The following is an 18,272-nucleotide window of genomic DNA, read 5'->3' as shown; positions in this document are numbered from 1 at the left end:
TCAAGGCGCGGGGGGCTGGCGGCGGTAGCGGCTGCGGGGGCCCAAAGGGGAAGAAGAAGAACGGAAGGAATCGAAGCGGCAAAGCCAACAACCCCCCGTACCTGCCCCCAGAGGTGAACCTTCGGAAAGCGTCGGAACTACAGGGAATTGCACCTTCCCGACCCGGCACCCTGGGGAGGCGGGACGGAGAGCGCCGATTCCCCTTCCTGGATCGGTACCCTGGGGAGAGGGGTTTGGGGGGGACCGTCTTTCCGGTCCCGGACACCGGGGAGCAGGCTCAAGGATTGGACCTCGCCTGGGTGCTAGGACCTCTGGGAGGGAATAAGATACCTTTCTTACCGCGATCGCCCAGAAGCGGGGAGAGGGAAGAGTGGGTGGAATGGGGCACCCCCTACTTGTGCTGCTCCTGGGGAGGCCGGCAGGGGAACCAAGACTTTCTCCAAACTTGTTCCCAGGGAGAGAGAAGTATGGAGAAGAGAGCTGCATGTTCTTTCCCTGCCCTTAGTACACCGTCCACATAAAACCTGAGACAGGCTGGTCCTCTGCCCTTTGCCTGTCCGGAAGGAGAGGAGACAGAGAACAGCCTACTGCTCCATCTGTCCTTAAAGCAAAGAGCAACTGCTACTTTGTCCCTCCTTCTGGAGACAGGATCCAGGGGAGGCACCTAAACCAGTCAAACTTTAGCGTGTACCTGTCACCCCGGATTGCAGGCCCTACTCCTAGAATTTCTATTAGGCAAAGGATGGCCTGAGAATCTACATTTCTTACCAATCTGCATATGATGCTAATGCTGCTGACATGAGGCTAAGCTTGAAGAACATTGGCTTAGCCTGTCATCTTTGAACACGTTTTTTAAGCCAACCTTCTTGATCCTCCACCCTCAGCAGAATGATATGAGGGCCCATTTAGAAAGGTCTTTGTTGAAGAAATATCTTGTGTACACCCCATATGGAGAAGGGGAGGGGTGCAGACCACCTATTTAGGGCCAAAAGGAACAGAATGAATTCAGGAGGAGGGAGAGGAAACAAAAAATAGCCAGAGAGAAGGGGTACAGAAATGCAGATGGCAGAAAAGGCAAAGCCCACAACCTTTTGCACCTGAGAGGAGAAAACTCAGACCAAAGGATGCTCTGTGCTGTGTTACAACCCAGGGGAGGGAGAGAAGACTGTGGGGTGGGTTCAGGATTTCCCCTTAGCTGAGATGTGAGGATTAGGGGACAAGCCGTAAAAGCTGTCATGAGTCTGGTTTATGGATCCTGTCCCCTTTGTTACATTTTCTGAGTTGCTTTTGCTCACCTCAGCCCCAACTTGTAGTTTTGGTTTTGGTTTTGGTTTTGGTTTGAGACAGGGTCTCACTATGTAATTCAGGCTGGCCTTAAACTCACAGCTATCCTTCTGCCTCAGCCTCCTCAAGTGCTAGGGTCACAGGTGTTTGACACTGTGCTCTGCTTATTGGTCCCAACTTTGGAGTTCTGATCCTTTCTCACCTGGGGCTCCCTTGCCTTGAGGTTCAAGTGACCGGTTCTGAGCTCACCCTTTGGCCCTGGCCCAAAACCTCTTGCAGCCTCTTACACTTGAACATCAGCTGCAAGGATTGGGCGGGAAGGAAATGGTGTTTCCCTGGCCCAAAACCTCTTGCAGCCTCTTACACTTGATGACATCAGCTACAAGGAGTGGGCAGGAAGGAAATGTTGTTTCCTGATCAGTAGCAAAAAAGACTTCAATAGCCTGGCACTGAGGAGACATAGACCTCTGGGAAGAGCAGCTTTAGTTCTTGGGGAGAAGGAGTGGTCTTGTGATCAGGGAGTAAGGGAGAGGTTGGGGTTCCTTTCCTGGCTTAAGTGGGGGACTCACTGTGTCCTTTTATTTGCCTCCTTCAAACAGGCCACTTCGAAGCTAAGGGCTTACCTGCCCTGACCTTCCTGGCACTGGCCTAAGCTGGTGCCCTGGGCCCTGCTGTCTCTGCCTGGGCCCAGTGGGACCTGCAGGGAAGTGGGGATTGGTCTGATGCTGTGCTAACTGTGCCCTGTTTTTTTTTTCAGGCAGAAGATGGAAACATCGAATATAAAGTGAGTCTTAGGCTGGGGAAGAACAGGGGAGTCAGTATTTGGGGGACAGGGAAAGTCCTGGTCCCTGAGGAAAGATAAGTAGAGACCATGTGCATTTGAGACACCTCTGATTTTGCCTTCCATGATTCCCTACCGTCCTTAAGCTGAAGCTGGTGAACCCATCCCAGTACCGCTTCGAGCATCTGGTAACACAGATGAAGTGGCGGCTCCAGGAGGGACGCGGTGAGGCTGTCTACCAGATCGGGGTGGAGGACAATGGGCTGCTGGTGGGGCTGGCTGAGGAGGAGATGCGGGCCTCCCTCAAGACCCTGCACCGGATGGCAGAGAAGTATGCCCCCCTTTCCTTCCTAACTCAGGGGACCCATCACCAGGGCTTATGGGCTGAGTGGGAATTTCCTGCTGCTCTGTCCCTTGAGTCAGGGCCCAAGTACAGCTCCTCCCTGGATCTGGGCCTTTCTGCCCCTTGATTAAACATACATTTTCTTGTTCATTACTGTGCCTTAGAGGGACTGTGGATGGGGGCAGATTGGAGGGAACTCGGTAGATGAGAGGTACAGGAAGGTCCAGGGCCAGGCTGGAATGATGGGAGTCCCTGTGAAATACAGCAGCTGTGGCCTTGCTGTGACAGGGTTGGGGCGGACATCACTGTCCTCCGGGAGCGAGAAGTAGACTATGACAGTGACACACCCCGGAAGATCACTGAGGTGCTGGTGCGAAAGGTCCCCGACAACCAGCAGGTGAGTGTGTGCCCTCCTGCCCCTAAAGATTTCCCACTGGTGGGCATGTTCTTACCTGGCTGGGGTCCTGGCGTGTCTACATCATCTCTCACTCTTACCCTTCTCTGAAAGTGGAGCCCAGACCCCTTACCACTGCCGTCTGTTCACAGTTCCTAGACCTCCGCGTGGCTGTCCTAGGGAATGTGGATTCAGGGAAGTCGACCCTGCTGGGAGTCCTGACCCAGGGTGAACTGGACAACGGGCGGGGCCGGGCCCGGCTGAACCTTTTCCGCCACCTGCATGAGATTCAGTCTGGCCGGACCTCTAGCATCAGCTTCGAGATCCTGGGCTTTAACAGCAAAGGAGAGGTGCATGGGATCAGCGGGATCCAGTGGGGCTGACTCTGAGGAGGCCGGGGCGGAGTGTAGACAAATCTCCAGGGAACAAGAGCAAGCTCTTTCCCTCTTAGGATGAAAATGGAGAGTCAGCTGAGCTCAATGGAAAGTGGGACTCAGGGCTGAAAGGCAGGGCTCCCAGGGACTGGCTTAGGTCCTGGCACACAAAGGGTTGAGGGCTTGCAGGGCACTGAGACCCTGGGCCCCGGGCCAGGTGGTGAATTACAGCGACTCTCGGACGGCAGAGGAGATCTGTGAGAGCAGCTCCAAGATGATCACCTTCATCGACCTGGCTGGCCACCACAAGTACCTGCATACCACGATCTTCGGCCTCACCTCCTACTGTCCCGACTGTGCCCTGCTCCTCGTCAGCGCCAACACAGGGATTGGTATGAGGTGTCAGTGGGGACAGGGCTGAAGGGAGGTGCCGACTGTCCCTGCCCTGGGAGCCACACCAACATGCCTCTCCCTCTTCTCTCGCTGCGTGCCCTTTTGTGAGCAGCTGGCACTACAAGGGAGCATCTGGGGCTGGCGCTGGCCCTGAAAGTTCCCTTCTTCATTGTGGTCAGCAAGGTGGACCTGTGTGCCAAGACCACAGTGGAGAGGACAGTACGCCAGCTAGAGCGGGTCCTCAAGCAGCCTGGCTGCCATAAAGTCCCTATGCTGGTCACCTCTGAGGACGATGCTGTTACTGCTGCCCAGCAGTTTGCACAGTCACCCAAGTAAGTGTGTCTTACTTGGAAGCCCTGATCCACAGGGGAGGCTGCATGGGGACCCCTCAGGGCCAGGCCAGCTGTGCCCCAGTTCTGCAGCCTTTCCAGCTTGGGACTATGGGAGTTCCTCTGAAGGGCTTCTGGCTCCGTCCCGAGCCCACCTGGAGCTTTCCTGATGCTGGGGACCCTGGAGATGTTTGCTGTTTCCTTGGCTTCCCTGAGAAAAGCTCCCCTCTCCGTGTGGGCCCTGGCCTCTGTTTCCTGCCAGCCTTCCCTCACCTGCCCCTTCCGTGCCTCCCCGTGCAGTGTCACCCCCATCTTCACGCTGTCCAGCGTGTCTGGGGAGAGTCTGGACCTCCTCAAAGTCTTCTTGAACATCCTGCCCCCGCTCACCAACAGCAAAGAGCAGGAGGAGCTCATGCAGCAGCTGACAGAATTCCAGGTATCAGGCCCAGGGCGAGGAGAGCTGCTGGACCTGCCGGCCCTACTGGGCAGGACAGTGACACTTTTCTTGGCTCCAGGTGGATGAAATCTACACAGTGCCAGAGGTGGGGACTGTCGTTGGAGGCACACTTTCCAGGTGAAGTGCCTTGTTTGCTACTACCCACTCCGCCCTCTCGTAGCCCTGTACGCAGACATCCTGGCCCAAAGGAGGAGCCCCTGGAGCTAAACAGCCTGCCTCAGGAATCCTTGCTTGCAGATTAGGCTTTCACTAGTGGACATCTGGAAGCTGGTCACTTAGCGCTGCCTCCTGGGACTCTCCAGGCCCCTGAGGGAGAAGTGTGGGTCGTGGGCCACAGGACGACACCTAGAGCATGTTCAGCTGACTTCGTCTCGCATAGGAAACCGAGAAAAGGACAGCCAGAGCACAGGGTGAAACCCAAGGGGACCACTTGCTCACGCAGGGACCAGGTGTTGGGTGTTACCAGGCCGCGGGTGCCCCACTGGAGCTGTCACTGCAGCCTCTTCTGGTGTCAGCCTTCAGAGTGAATGCCGGGCCAGCCGGGCAGCCACCTCATATCCGAGTCTGAGTTAGGGCTCCTGTCCCTACTTGAGGAACCCAGCCCCGGAAGGGAAAGCATGCTCAGTGTGACCCTAGCGAAGCAGGCAGGGGACCCCAGGCTGACCCTTTGCCCTGCCCTCTGGGCTGCAGCGGGATCTGCCGTGAGGGTGACCAGCTGGTGGTGGGCCCCACTGACGATGGCTGTTTCCTGGAGCTGAGGGTGTGCAGCATCCAACGCAACCGCTCAGCCTGCCGGGTGCTTCGGGCTGGGCAGGCTGCAACACTGGCCCTCGGGGACTTTGACCGCGCCCTCCTTCGAAAGGTGAGGGGATCAGAGGGCAGGGAAGTTCTGGGAGCTGACTACTGACAAGGGCCAACTGTCTGAGATATTCAGAGCAATTCAAAATAATGCAGGCCCAGGGGCCGGGATTTAGCTCAGTGGCACTGCACCTGCCTTGCAAGCGCAAGGTCCTGGGTTTGATCCCTGGTACCAAAAAAAAATAAAAAATAAAAAAAGAATGCAGGCCCTGACCCTAGAAGCTTAAGGTCTGGTTACACAGACCCACGTGTGAAAAATACAACCCTCACAAAGCCCAGATGGCTGTCTGAATCATTGTGGTGCAAGCCAAATGCCTAGGACCCTAAAACCACAAAGCTTTGGTGGACAGAGGACATGGGAGGTGGGTGAGAATGCCCTCCTAGAGTCTGGAATGTTGTCTTCAGAAGTCTCTGGGTTGGGAGTCACGAAGGAGAATTAATTCAGGAACTACAAGGGTATGGGGAGACCAGGAGAGAGGGTCTGATGCCAGGTCTGCCTGGGGGCTGTGCCTCCCTAGGGCATGGTGATGGTGAGCCCCGAGATGAACCCCATCATTTGCTCAGTGTTCGAGGCAGAAATAGTCCTACTGTTTCATGCCACCACCTTCCGACGAGGATTCCAGGTGACAGTACACGTGGGCAATGTCCGTCAGACAGCTGTGGTGGAAAAGATCCATGCCAAGGTAAGAGGGACCCACCCACACCTCCCTTCTCCAGGAAAAAGTCAGAATACTGCCTCAAGAAAAATAGAGGCCCAAGCTCAGATTTGCTGCAGAAGTCCCTGTTCCCATGGAGGGAACAGAAGCCCGCTTGGGGATCCCAGCAGCAGTCCACACAGAGGCCCTGAGGGTAGAGAGCCAGGGTGGTGGGAATGGCATGGTAAGCACTGCCTAAGCAGTGTCCACTTCTCTGCTGCAGGACAAGCTGCGGACGGGAGAGAAGGCAGTGGTTCGTTTCCGCTTCCTGAAACATCCTGAGTACCTGAAGGTGGGCGCCAAGCTGCTGTTCCGGGAGGGTGTCACCAAGGGCATCGGCCATGTCACCGATGTGCAAGCCATTTCAGCAGGTGAAGCCCAGGCCAACATGGGCTTCTAAGTCCTCCAGGCAGGGCAGTTGTTGCTGTCCCAATACATAAGGTGACTTCCGGCCAAGCTGCCCCCTTAATGGTGGCTGTTAGTGTTAATAGGCTTGGGAAAGAGGGGTGCTCTCTGCCACCTGCTTCCTGTCACCTTTCTGGAGAGGTGTCAGGCTTGGTGAGGCAGGGAGGGCAGTCCTGTGGGAGAAGACGGAATTGAGGGTGGTGCCCAGCTGCTGTCTGCCCTGGCAACCCTGTGGCCTGCCTACTGGAAGGTACTGACTACAGCCACCTTGGCCCACTACCAGGACTGGGTGTGAGTCACCAGTGTGATCCTTGCACTTCATGAATTGTCACAGCTGAGGTGGCCCTTCAAAGCGCTTCTTTTTCTATACCTCTTCTTAAGGCCATGTAAGTTGCCCATTTCTCACTGACTGTGGACAAAAGACACTGAATGGCAGTGCTCCCACGTATACTGTGCTGAGACCTGGGGCCTGTTCCTCAGCTTTATTTCCTGTCCCTAGCCCTACTGTCACAGGCCCCACAGGTGCTATTTGTCGTGCTGGCCCAGGTGTGGGGCTGCTGGGCCAAGGCCTGGCATACCAAAGGCCAGCTGCATGTCACTCAGTCTCGTCCTTCCCTCTGCAGTTGTCTGTCAGCCCTCAAGTAGTGTTTTACCTTCTCAGACCTGTGGCTGGGGGATCCGACCCACAGTTCCATACCCTTCCATCCTCACCCTACTTCCTCTCCAACATAAACCTCATTTTAGTAATTTGTAGTGCCTGTCCCCTTCCCTCTGTTGCAGGGAACCAGGAGGAAAGGGAAAGAATTTACCCTATTTCCTATTCTTTAGGTACAGCTTTAGGTACAGACACCTCCTTTCCCTTTGTTAGTGTCCTGGGTTTCCGTGGACTCAGGGATTTGTTGATTGAGGTTTCTCTGCAAAAAATAATATATATATGTGTATATAGATACATATATATATATGTATATTTAAATACACATATACACTGTACAGAATAAAAATGTTTTATTGAATACATTGTGCTTATGCTTAAGACCAGGCTCACTTCCAGAGCTGGAGTCTTCCCGGGGATTAGATGGGTGAGACCAATTGTTGCCAAGCCCTGAGGGAAAGAACTCATCCATCACCCTGCTCACCATTCTGTCCCCACTACAAGATCAGTGCTCAGAGTCCTAACCGTGTGCTCCCACCTGTCGTGTATAGTTGAGCAAAGCAGAAAGTGAAACAGGCCCTTTCATCTCAGATAAGCAGTCACTCTGTGTTTGAGTTGGCCACTTGTCAGTTACAGGAAACAGATGACATTTTGAGCTCTGACTGTGGCAAAATAGCATGATAAATGTGGCCCATGGTCCTGTGTGGCATTCTACCTCTAGTGAAATCTTCCCCACCGCGCAGGATCCGCTGCTTTTAAAAATACCTGTGCTGTAGCTTGCTATGAAGAAGCCTGTGGCTGAAGAACTTGCTGTACAAGAAGCAGAGTGCTTCCTTCTTTCTCTGCAGTTGCTGTTAAATGGCAGGAAGGAAGCAAGAAGGTACTATGGCTGTCACCTAGCGCTGACCTTTGCATGCCTGTCCATTGGACAGACTCCACTCGTGTGCTGGGCAGGGCTGGCTTCCCAGAAAACAAGGTGTGCCACTCACACTGCCACCCACGTGCTCTACCAGCTTGGACTTCTCCAAGACCAGTGAACCTGACTTCCAACCACATTACTTTTGTGTAGCGCTCCCTCATACCAGCCCAACTATAGGAAATATTCAACTCGATCTGCAGAGCAGCTGAGAAATGAATGCTCCACTCACAGCTGTTCACATATCTTTTTCCTTAATTACGAAACCCAGTGTTGGAAAAATCCCATCTCAGTATTGAATAAGACTCCTCTAGGAATTACTGAGCCACTTTGCTACATTAATGGAACATTTAGGGGGAGGAGAACATCTAAGGCAGGGCTGCAAGGAGTCTGTTCATTTTTATTGGTCATCAGATCTAAATGTGTCCCTCTAAACATTCAACCAAAGAATACTACTACTTATGTGTCGGGCACCATGAACCATTCCTCCCTTTAAGAAGCTACAAATCTAACAGAAAAAAAGCTCACATCGATTATCTTCTTTTTTTTTTTTTGGTACCAGGGATTGAACTCGGGTCCTTGCGCTTGCAAGGCAGGCCACCAAACCGCTGAGCTAAATCCCCAGCCCGCGATTATCTTTTTAAGTGCCATAAAAATGGAAAATATTTTCAAAGGAAAAAATTTTCTGCTAGGTCCAGTGGCTTTTGTCCTTCAAATTACAGTCCTCCAATTTATAAATGTACTAAACACTACTGCTTTGTCTGTGCATATGGGAAGGTTACATGTACACCATTCTCCCCACCCATGTAATGTACCTGCACCTTGCTTAGCTCTTCATTTTTTTTGGTACCAGGTGTAATTCAAGGCTCCTCTTATCAGAGAAGCCCAAAGAGCTGACTTCTCAACCATAAGAATGGAGATACTAAAAATATAGTACTAAAGCCAGACACAGTGGCACTGAAGTACAATCCCAGCATTCTGGAAGGCTGAGACGGGAAGATTTCAAGGTCCAGCCCAGCCTGGGCAACTTGAGACTCTGTCTCAAAAAATTAAAGGCTGTGAATGGAGTTCAGCGTGGAGGCCCTGTTCAATCTCCAGTATCCCCAAAACTAAATACCCAAAAAGTACTAGTACTGGAGCTACAGATCAGTGGAGTGCTTGCCTAGCACAAACAGGCCCTGGGTTTGACCTAGCAGCACAAAAATAAAAATGGTACTAACAGATGTGGACATAAAGCTATCATATGAATTCAAAACTCTAAGCTCAATGTTTATACTTCATTGTGGAACAGAACATGCCAGAGATCACAAAGTCCCAAGCACTTATTCTGAAATTTGTGCTTTGGGTTTTAGGAAATGTCATGTCTTCTACAAACCTGACCTCTGGAAGCCTAGAGGTTGGGGTTTCTAAAAGTCAAAGATACATGAGGAAGTTCTATAAACATGCAGATTCTGGTTCTTTCCAGCAAGTCCTTTGGCAAGGCTGGTACTGCTCTAGTTCTGAGCATGAAGTGGTCTCATTCTATATCAACATGCAGGGGTAGAAAATCCAGAATTCTGATCAAGGTGTCATCTGACCTGCCTATCACAGAGCCAGGCAAATATTTTTAACCTTCTTTTAGTCAGTTTCTTCTCTGTGCCATCTTTCAATGAGGCAATTAATACATACTTTTAAATCTTCAGTAATCCATAAGGTGATGATGTCAGTCCACAGAGGAAAAAGTGAAGAAAGCGACACCATTCTGGGAACAAGAAGCAGAGGGAGGCTTGGAACCAGGTCTCTTGGGCTCCAGGCCCATATAACTTTTATGACACAGCCTCCCTAAACTCTAAAGATTAAAAACTCGAATCCTTTAGCAATTCCTAGTTTTGTTTTTGTATTAAATTCATTGTGCCGGGGATTTAGCTCAGTGGTGCCACCAGCCTCACAAGCACAAGGTCCTGAGTTCGATCCCCATAACAAAAAAAAAAGTTTTCATCATTATAGATATCCTTAAATAATGAATGTATTTCCATCTCCCAGGTTACAGGCAAAATATTAAAACCCTACAGCAAGCCTGAGGGCAGCATTAATGTGTTAACGGTTTAAAAAATGATTCCAATGTCTGCATGCCCTCGGGCCGGGGACGTTTATTACTACAGGCCAAGGGGCTCTTGGGGTTTCTTTTCCCTTGAGGAGACACAGCTGGAACAGCCTGGGGAGTTGAGGACTGCTGCTGCAGAAAGGATTTCTGCAATTCCAATGCAAAATGGTAGTCCATGTGTTCTGGCATCTCCCACACTGGAAGCAGGGAGCCACACTTGTCACAGGGCAGCTGGTCCTCAGCAGCTAAAAGATGGGAGGTAGCCACTGCCTTTGGGGCCACCTCTAGAGACTCGAGAACTGAAAACGCAGGCATTGCTAGGCTTTTTTGTGTCAGATCCTCCTCTCTAGAAACTGCCTTACAGGAGGCCAGCTTCAGTGGTCTGTCACAAGCAGGGGCACCCTCTGAATGCTCTGTTGGAAAATAGCTGGGTGATCCTTTAGAGTTGGCCTGTGAGTTTTGTGGAGGCAAAGACACTGAAGAATTACTGAGCTGTTTCTGCTTTAGAAGCAGACTCTTCTGCTTAAAGAAGGGTTCCATGCCTGTCGTCCAACTGGTCTGGAAAAGTAAAGGGGGCTTGAATGGTAACTTGCTTGTCGGTGTCTGGGTAGCAGCAGTAAGAGGTGAACATGAAGCTTCTCTAACTTTCTGCTTCTCTGCAGCTTTTTGGAAGAATGATTCCAGAGAGGTGGTTGCTTTCTTGGTGGCTATCACCACTGGGTCACTTCCCTGGGTCTTGGCTTCCAGGTTGGTGACTGGCAATAGAGAACCTGCGTCACTGCTCAGGAAGGCAGTGATATCTGTACAAGATGCAGGGGCAGAGACAGAGAACTTCGTAGCACAGAGGAAGACCATTGTCAGGGGAGGGTACCTGTATAACAGAGAAGGAGCACAGATATTAGCAACAGATCACTGTTTCAGAGACTCAATTCAGTTCACAAATGACTAGGGTTCTGGGTCAGGCTCCCAGAGTGCTGGGATTTCAAGTATGTATTACTATACCTGGCTCAGTGAATTATTCTAAGTAGAGACCAAAGGCTCCAGTTTTAGAGACCTCATCAAATTATAGGTATCTACATATAGTATTGCCAGGAGATGAACTTTTTTTTTTTTTTTTTTTTTGAGACAGGGTCTATGTAGTTCAGGCTGGCCTTGAACTCACTGTGTAGCCCAGGCTGGCTTTGAACTCATGGTGATCCTCCTGGCTCAGCCTCTCAAGTGCTGGGATTATAAGGCGTGCACCCCACGCTTAGAAATCCTTTTTTAAAAAAAGTAACAGGTTATGTTAAGTAAGGGATTCCAGTCCTAAAAATCATCATCTAGACAGAAAATGAACATGCCCCCAAATCAGGCTTTACCATATTTTTGGTTATATTTCATGTCTAACAAAGGGGAAGTTTGAATATATTTGGTATAATGCCAGTAGAACTTGTAACTGAGCTGGGATGGTGAAGATTATCAGTGAATAATGGTCACTTTTCTAAGTATGAAAGATGCTGTTATGACTTATGTCTAGATGTTCCCCCCAAAGCCTCATGCAGTCATAGGTGGGGCTTTTCAGAGGTGGCTGGACCTAGAGTGTGTGATGTGATCCTAGGACTAAGTGTGTGATGCTGGGATCAAGGGAGTGTGATTACTAAATTAGACCACTGACTGGTTTGGCATAGTTCTGGGGGTGGATAACGAGGCATGCCACCTGGATAAAACATGAGAGAGAAGGGCTGCTGCTTGTCACTTGCTGTTTTGCTCATCATTTGCTGCCTTGCCGCCTTCTGCCTGCCACAAACTGTTTCTCTGCCCCACCACCCTACCTTAGAGCCAGCCAGCTATTGACTGAACCTCTACAAACTGTGAGCCAAAATAAACCTTTCCTCCTTTAAGTTTGGTCATCAGATATTTTTGTCTCAGTGTTTAGGATGGAACAATCAAATAGCTGAGAGCCAAGTTCCTAAGTATTCCAGAACCTTGAACTGTATTCTCCAAGCACAACCAATGAAGGCTGAGAAAATACTGGTTCTCTTTGCCTTTGAACCTGCCCTGGGGAGCTGGAAGGCACCAAATGGAGGCTAGGAAGCTGTATCTGACAACTTTGTTTCTGGGTTTTTTACTATTTTCTCTCCCTTAGTGACCATTTCCTTCTGTAATCGGTGCTGCCAGTCCAAATCACAAATTGCCCACCCTGGCTGCAAGAGCCAGGAAGCCCACTAGCTTTAGCACTCAAGGCATGCATTTCTTCCGAGAAGTTGAGCTAGAAGCTTCACCATTCAGTCTGGATTCCTGAAGTGTTACAGTTCCTGATGACAGCAAACGCATCCTGGCTCATCTTGTGAGCGTCATAGCGGGTGAGGGCACAGCAGCGGCGCAAGCTGCTCAGACGTTTGTCTCCTTGCACACGGATGCTCACAACCAGCTGGGTGGCCACCCTGTCATTCTGTGGGTAGAAAAAGGTTAAGACCGAGATAAAGTTATCTAGAGCATCTGGGTTCTATATAATCAAGTGCAGAAGGAGTTAGAATCAGGGCGACAGAATGGTTTGAAAACAGTACATTTAAAATTTAAGGCTATGGTGTTAGTAAGCAAAGAATGAAACTATTCCAGTGCCTGTATAAAATGCAAGTGTGTACTGAGTGCCAGTGGTGTACAGGACTCTGGGTTTGGGAGGGATGCAAAAACAATTCCTGTTTTCCTATTTCTTATGCATTAGTAGTACAGATTTTATACTATATAAGCACATTTTCTGAATTAAAAATAGCTCAAAATTTTTGTGCTATTTTGGCCTTTTTTTTTTTTTTTTGGTACCAGGGATCGAACTCAGGTCTTTGCACTTGCGAGGCAGGCAGCGGAACCACTGTGCTAAATCCCTGGCCCTTTTGTGCTATTTTTGGAAAAACTGAACAAGACATAATTTGGATGATAGAACAGTAAAATATCTAGGCCATGTTAATAGATGATGGGAATAGAACAGAATAAATGAAGATGAGACCCTCCTGAAAGTTTTCTTATAGTGTCCAAGCAAGAAGATTATAAATTGGATATGGTAGCGCACACCTGTAATCTCAGCACTTGGGAGGCTGAGGCAGGAAGATCAGTGTTTTAGGCCAGACTGAACTACATAGACCTTGTCTCAAAATAAAAAATAAACACACCATATTCTATTTCGATACTGAAAAAAATGGTTTAAGAAAGTACTTGTCTGAAAGCTAGGATGCCACAACTGAATAATGGTCTAGTTTTCAGTTAGGGCTTTTGTGCCCTGATACCCTTATCCATACAGCAGAAGTGCCCACCAGCATCTCCTCCTCAGCCCTCCACAGAGATGTCAGTGACATTTCCATACCCAATGCTCAGCAGATTGAAAAGTCAAGAGGTAGAAATGTAAGGAGGTAAAAGGCTACCTGAGGATCTCCTCAAAAACCAAAAGATGCACGGAAAAGAAATGCTTAAGGCAAACAATCCAATGAGCACAACTACTTTAGGGATGAGAATCCATTTGTGAAGATTTCCATATCTTGACAGAATATAATCAGACAATCACAAAGGAGTCCCTGTTCACAAAGCCATCTTTCTTTTGTTTTTTTTTGAGACAGGGTCTTGCTTTGTAGTTCAGGCTGACCTTGAACTCACTATGTGGCCCAGGTTGGTCTCAAACTTGTGACAATCTTCCTGCCTCAGCCTTCTGAATGCTGAGATTAAAGGCTAGCTCAAAGCCATCTTTCTAAAACTAACACCTGCCATGCATCTCTGAAGAAAGACAAAGAGAAGAGGTAGGAGAGAATGGGATAAAGTGCAGACCTTATGGCTCTCATGGTAACTGGAGCTGTGAACAATAAACACAAAGCAGGCAAATGTAATGGAAATGGCCTGGGCCAGGCAGAGCTGATAGAGGCTGCTGCTGTAAGGATCAGGGGGAGCCTCCGGGAGCAGCATCCTAGCAGGGAGCAAATCCAGGCAGAGGGGTTAAAACTCCTGGGGCATGGATACAGCAGTGCAGAGGTGCTCAGCCACTTGCTTTCCTGGTGTTAGAGAAAAGGGGGCATGGGCTGAGACCAGAGGGGTGGGGTGGGGCAGGAGTCAGTGGGCAATCAGATTCATAGTATTAGAGAGAAATCCTCAGCATGGAAAGGGACGTCACTGGAATGGTCTAACAGTGATGTCACAGGATCTGCTAGGCTATAAAATCCTCTAAAGCTAAAATAAAAAACAAAAAACAACAAAAAAAAAAATCTTAAAGTCCTCTGAAGCTTACAGACACATCCACCTCCAGGAATCCATCCCCTGTACCTCACTGGCTATTATGTGGGGTCAAAGATCACTATTTATCAGGCTTGCAGAGAAGTTAGATAAGAAAATCTGAAAAAGTAGAGGTGAGCTGTAACGACAGAGATGGGGCAGAGACAAACTGCAGGTTCACAGAATAAAGCTTTCAAAGAGTTGAGTTTTATAACTATGCTGAAAGATTTCTTAAACTCTCCTAGGCTAATGCCTTTTTTTTTTAAAAAACTGGATCTCACTATATATAGTTCAGGCTGGCCTTGAATTCATGGCAATCCTCCTGCCTCAGCCTCCCCAAGTGCTGGAACTACATGCATGCACCAACACGCCGGGCTTTTTTCTATTTTCGCTCCTGTTCCATAAAGTTAAGAATTAGTTTAAATTCCAAAACCAGCTGGGTGTGTTGGTGCATGCCTGTGATCCCAGCATTCAGGAGGCTGAGAAAGAAGGATCACAAGTTTAAGGCCAGCCTGGGCTACATAGTGAGATTTTGTCTCAAATAAAAATACCCCAAAACAAATAAGAACAACAACATAAATTCCAAAACCCACCCCAGAAATAAATAAAGAGAACCGTACATCAGTCTGGTCTTTCGTCAGTCTTTCCTCCAATTCCTGGGCTAACTGCAGCAGCCACCACTGGACCTAAGAAGGTATTGCAATATTAATCTTTCACTTAAATAAACTAGGTTTCTTATAGCACTAGATAGTGGATTTGCTCGGTTCTAACCCAAAGGAATCTGTGTACCAATGGCTCCCCCATGATTAGATCATCAAAATCAGTATTGTCCTGTCCCAGTCTAAGTTAACTTTCTTTTTCTGCTGGCATGTCATCTTGATGCATTTCAGCCTTCTTCCAGCACTAAGAAAATAAAGACCTCAACCAAGGCACAATATCCCAGGCTTTCCAAGTTTCCACCTGCTTGCTGGGTGTAGTGGCTTACACTTATAATCTTACCAAAGGTGAGGAGGAATCCCTGTGAGTTCAAGGGCAGCCTGTGCTACCCAGCAAGACCCTGCCTTAAAAAAAAAAGTTTCCACCTTGCAAAAAAATGAGAAACTTTAATCAATTCTATTTTATTCATTTTTGAGACAGGATCTTGCTATGCTGTTCAGGCTGGCCTTGAACTCACTATGTAGCCTAGGCTGGCTTTGAACACAAGGTGATCCTCCTGACTCAGCTTCCCAAATTCTGGGATTATAGGCATGCACCACCATGCCCAGCTTATTTCTTTTTAAGAAAGGAAAAACAAGTAAATCACAAGTTAAACTAATAAATTTCAAAACAAAAAATAAACTGACCTATTAAACTTCAAGCCAGATTTGGGGACATATGCATGTAATTCCAGCACTCTGGGAAGCTGAGGAAGGAACATCACAAGTTTGAGCCCAGCCCAGGAAACCTGGTGACTTAGTGAGATCCAATCTCAAAATAAATTAAACAAAAAAACCCCAAAATACATTCCATAGCTACCAAAATCTACCCACCAACCCGTTTAAAAGCAGCAGCATTGACCTAGGCATGGTGGCACATGTCTGTACTCCCAGTTATTCAGGAAGCTAAAATGGGAAGATTCTAAGTTTGAGGCCAGCTTGGGCAACTCAGTGAAGACCCTGTCTCAAAATAAAAAAGGGCTAGGATATAGCTCAGAGGTAGAGCTCTCCTGGGTCCAATCCCATATCACATATACACACACAACAGAGGCAGTTCTTAAAATGGCAGGTAGCTCAGTGGTATAGGCCTTGCCTAGAGGGAACAAGGCCTGGGTTCAATCTTCAGCACCACAAACAAAAAAGGCAGTTCTCTGTTAGACTGCCTGCTCACCTGTTCCCTAGTAGCCAGAGCAGTTTTTCCTGGGAAGTTCTTGCTACAGCCAATCGTTTTGGGTAGCTGCCTGGGTTTAACTGGATCATGTTCGATTCCTCGGCACATGGCATACAGCCAAGACCTAATAAAACCAACAAGAACACTTTCAGGTGAAAGTGAATGATTATTCTTGTTAAACTAATATCACCTTTTTATCCTTTTCATAACAAAAGAAAAATGTGTCCAAATTGTCACCTCTGATAGAACCCCTGCCCTTATCAAGTGATTATAGTGCAAGATCCTGGCAAGGATAGCAATATTTTCTAAAACCAACTTATCTGTATTTTGAGAAAAGTGCCAAGCAAGCCACCAGTTCATATCCCCAAGGTTTTTCATTTTTCCCTTCTTTCTTTCTTTCTTTTTCTTTTTTGTGGAACTGGGGATCAAACTCAGGACCTTGCACTTACTTGCCAAGCAGGCGCTGGCACCACTGAGCTAAATCTCCAGCCCCTTTCCCCCATTTATTAGATTTAAGGATTTTAAAAGGGCCAGGGATTTGGCTCAGTGCTTCCGCCACCTGACATGCAAGCGCTAGGACCTGAGTTCGATCCCCGGTACCAAAAAAAAGATTTAAGGATTTTTAAGGGAACACCAAGCCAGGGATTTAGCTCAGTGGCACCTTGGCTGCCTCGCAAGCAGAAGTTTGCTTGAGTTTGCTGAGTTTGATTCCCAGTACCAAATAAAAGGACATCAACAAATTAGCATATATAAATGATGTAACAGTAATTCCCCAGCGTCAAAGTAAGAATTCTTATCAACCCCCCCAGGCACATGAAAACATGACTCTAGATTGAGAGGTTATAGTGATCCAATTTTTTATTTTATTTATTTTTGCAGTTCTGAAAATCAAACCCATGGTTCTACCACTGAGGTACACTGCCAGCCTCTTTGACCTAATACTTTAAAACAAAAAAGACCAACCAGCAAAATTAGCTCAAGGAACAAATGCTAAGCCAAAGAGGTCTAGATTTTACTAGATGCTTTTTTCTATATCTGAACTTAGTATTTCCGCAAAGGTTATGATTGAAAAACAATACCAATCACTTACCCATTCCTCTCTCCAAAATGACTCTGGAGCTGGGATTCAGTGAACTGGGTCAGTTCACCCATGTATTCTACACCTAGGACTTCAATGACAGAGGCACCAAGCTTTCCTCCAAGACTGCGGCTGATAAAGGAGACAAAGGCATCATAAGTATCTAGTATTAGAAACAGAAGCCTTCTTGGCTGTCAGCTCCTCTCCAAAAGGTGCAGGAAAGATGAGAGGATATACTAACCCTGTAGATTCTTTATCTGCTGAGAATTCAGGTACTCTGGAATTAGGATCCAGGAAGAACAATAGCATAAACTAAAGATCAGTCATTGATTACCTATCAATGGAATGTAAAATTTTCAACTGTACAAGACCTACTCTTCAATTTGAGGATTAAACTCCAGGGAAGGACTAGAACCTTTCCTACTTCCTAAGGCTATGGTCACAAGTCTTAAGCCCAGCCTTGGAACAGCCTGCAATTTGTCCACTATCCACCTCGCTGACTGCTGCCTCCTCTCAGTGCCAGCAGTGGGAACCAGTCTGGTTCTCTACACTTTCCCCTTTGTCCCACATGTCTAAATCAGTGCTGCTTTACAATTCTTAGCCAACTCTACATTATGCTAAAGTTCAAAACAAATTCCCATGTTGGAGTCGTAAATCTCTCTCATATAACTTTGTTCTTTGTGTGAACTTTGGTAACTTGCACAATTCACTTAACACATACTCATGTGAATCCTGGGATAGCATTTTTACTCTTGGCATGAACCATCATATTTTGTCTAACAATATCATTAGTCCTTGTCAAGAACACACAACTGCTAGGCACAACTTATTCATTTGATTGGTTTCTTTCATGTCAACCCTGGGTGCAAACACCAGCACCCCAAAAAAAGAAAAAGAAAAAAAGCAGGAAAAAGTCCAGAGAGAAGTTAAAACATAAAGCTAAAACTCAGTTTGTTTTTTAAAAATTAAAGATTAAATGTCTTCATTAAGAAAAAAGCCTAGGGGCCGGGGATTTAGCTCAGTGGCTCTGGCACCTGCCTCACAAGTGCAAGGAACCAAGTTCAATCCCTGGTACCAAAAAAAAAAAAAAAAAAAAAAAAAAAAAAAAAAAAAAAAAAAAAAACCCCCACGTTC

General features: G+C 47.8%; 2 protein-coding genes across 8 annotated transcripts in view; one reads left to right on the top strand and one right to left on the bottom strand.

Moving 5' to 3' along the window:
- The first annotated feature begins 6 nt into the window (after nucleotides 1-6).
- Gtpbp2 (GTP binding protein 2) lies at nucleotides 7-9,656 on the top strand. Of its 3 annotated transcripts, none has more exons than XM_010617686.3 (12): nucleotides 7-113; nucleotides 2,042-2,068; nucleotides 2,212-2,396; nucleotides 2,697-2,805; nucleotides 2,955-3,152; nucleotides 3,394-3,568; nucleotides 3,682-3,901; nucleotides 4,199-4,334; nucleotides 4,414-4,472; nucleotides 5,046-5,217; nucleotides 5,732-5,896; nucleotides 6,132-7,301. In XM_010617686.3, the coding sequence occupies exons 3-12, from the start codon at nucleotides 2,263-2,265 to the stop codon at nucleotides 6,306-6,308; spliced, it is 1,545 nt and encodes a 514-aa protein (XP_010615988.1). In that variant the 5' UTR covers nucleotides 7-113; nucleotides 2,042-2,068; nucleotides 2,212-2,262; the 3' UTR covers nucleotides 6,309-7,301. The 3 variants fall into 3 exon arrangements, with proteins under 3 accessions (XP_010615988.1, XP_010615986.1, XP_033622340.1); XM_010617684.3 differs by lacking the exon at nucleotides 7-113 and adding an exon at nucleotides 9,564-9,656 and having other exon boundaries at nucleotides 6,132-6,200; XM_033766449.1 differs by lacking the exon at nucleotides 7-113 and having other exon boundaries at nucleotides 3,394-3,575; nucleotides 3,749-3,901; nucleotides 6,132-7,302.
- A 52-nt stretch (nucleotides 9,657-9,708) lies between these two features.
- Polh (DNA polymerase eta) overlaps nucleotides 9,709-18,272 on the bottom strand; it is a 22,238-nt gene continuing 13,674 nt past the window's right edge. For all 5 annotated transcript variants that reach the window (XM_010617688.3, XM_010617689.3, XM_010617690.3 and 2 more), the window contains 5 exons: nucleotides 17,151-17,270; nucleotides 16,061-16,184; nucleotides 14,815-14,880; nucleotides 12,226-12,395; nucleotides 9,709-10,835 (listed from right to left, as the gene is read on the bottom strand). In XM_010617688.3, the coding sequence (XP_010615990.1) occupies nucleotides 9,950-10,835; nucleotides 12,226-12,395; nucleotides 14,815-14,880; nucleotides 16,061-16,184; nucleotides 17,151-17,270 (1,366 nt within the window). In that variant the 3' untranslated portion in view covers nucleotides 9,709-9,949. The remainder of the gene's footprint in view (nucleotides 10,836-12,225; nucleotides 12,396-14,814; nucleotides 14,881-16,060; nucleotides 16,185-17,150; nucleotides 17,271-18,272) is intronic.

The sequence above is a fragment of the Fukomys damarensis genome, unplaced genomic scaffold (assembly GCF_012274545.1).
Source record: "Fukomys damarensis isolate Sample0158 unplaced genomic scaffold, DMR_v1.0_HiC HiC_scaffold_20, whole genome shotgun sequence".
Lineage (NCBI taxonomy): Eukaryota > Metazoa > Chordata > Mammalia > Rodentia > Bathyergidae > Fukomys > Fukomys damarensis.
This window is presented reverse-complemented; position numbering and strand designations above follow the sequence as displayed.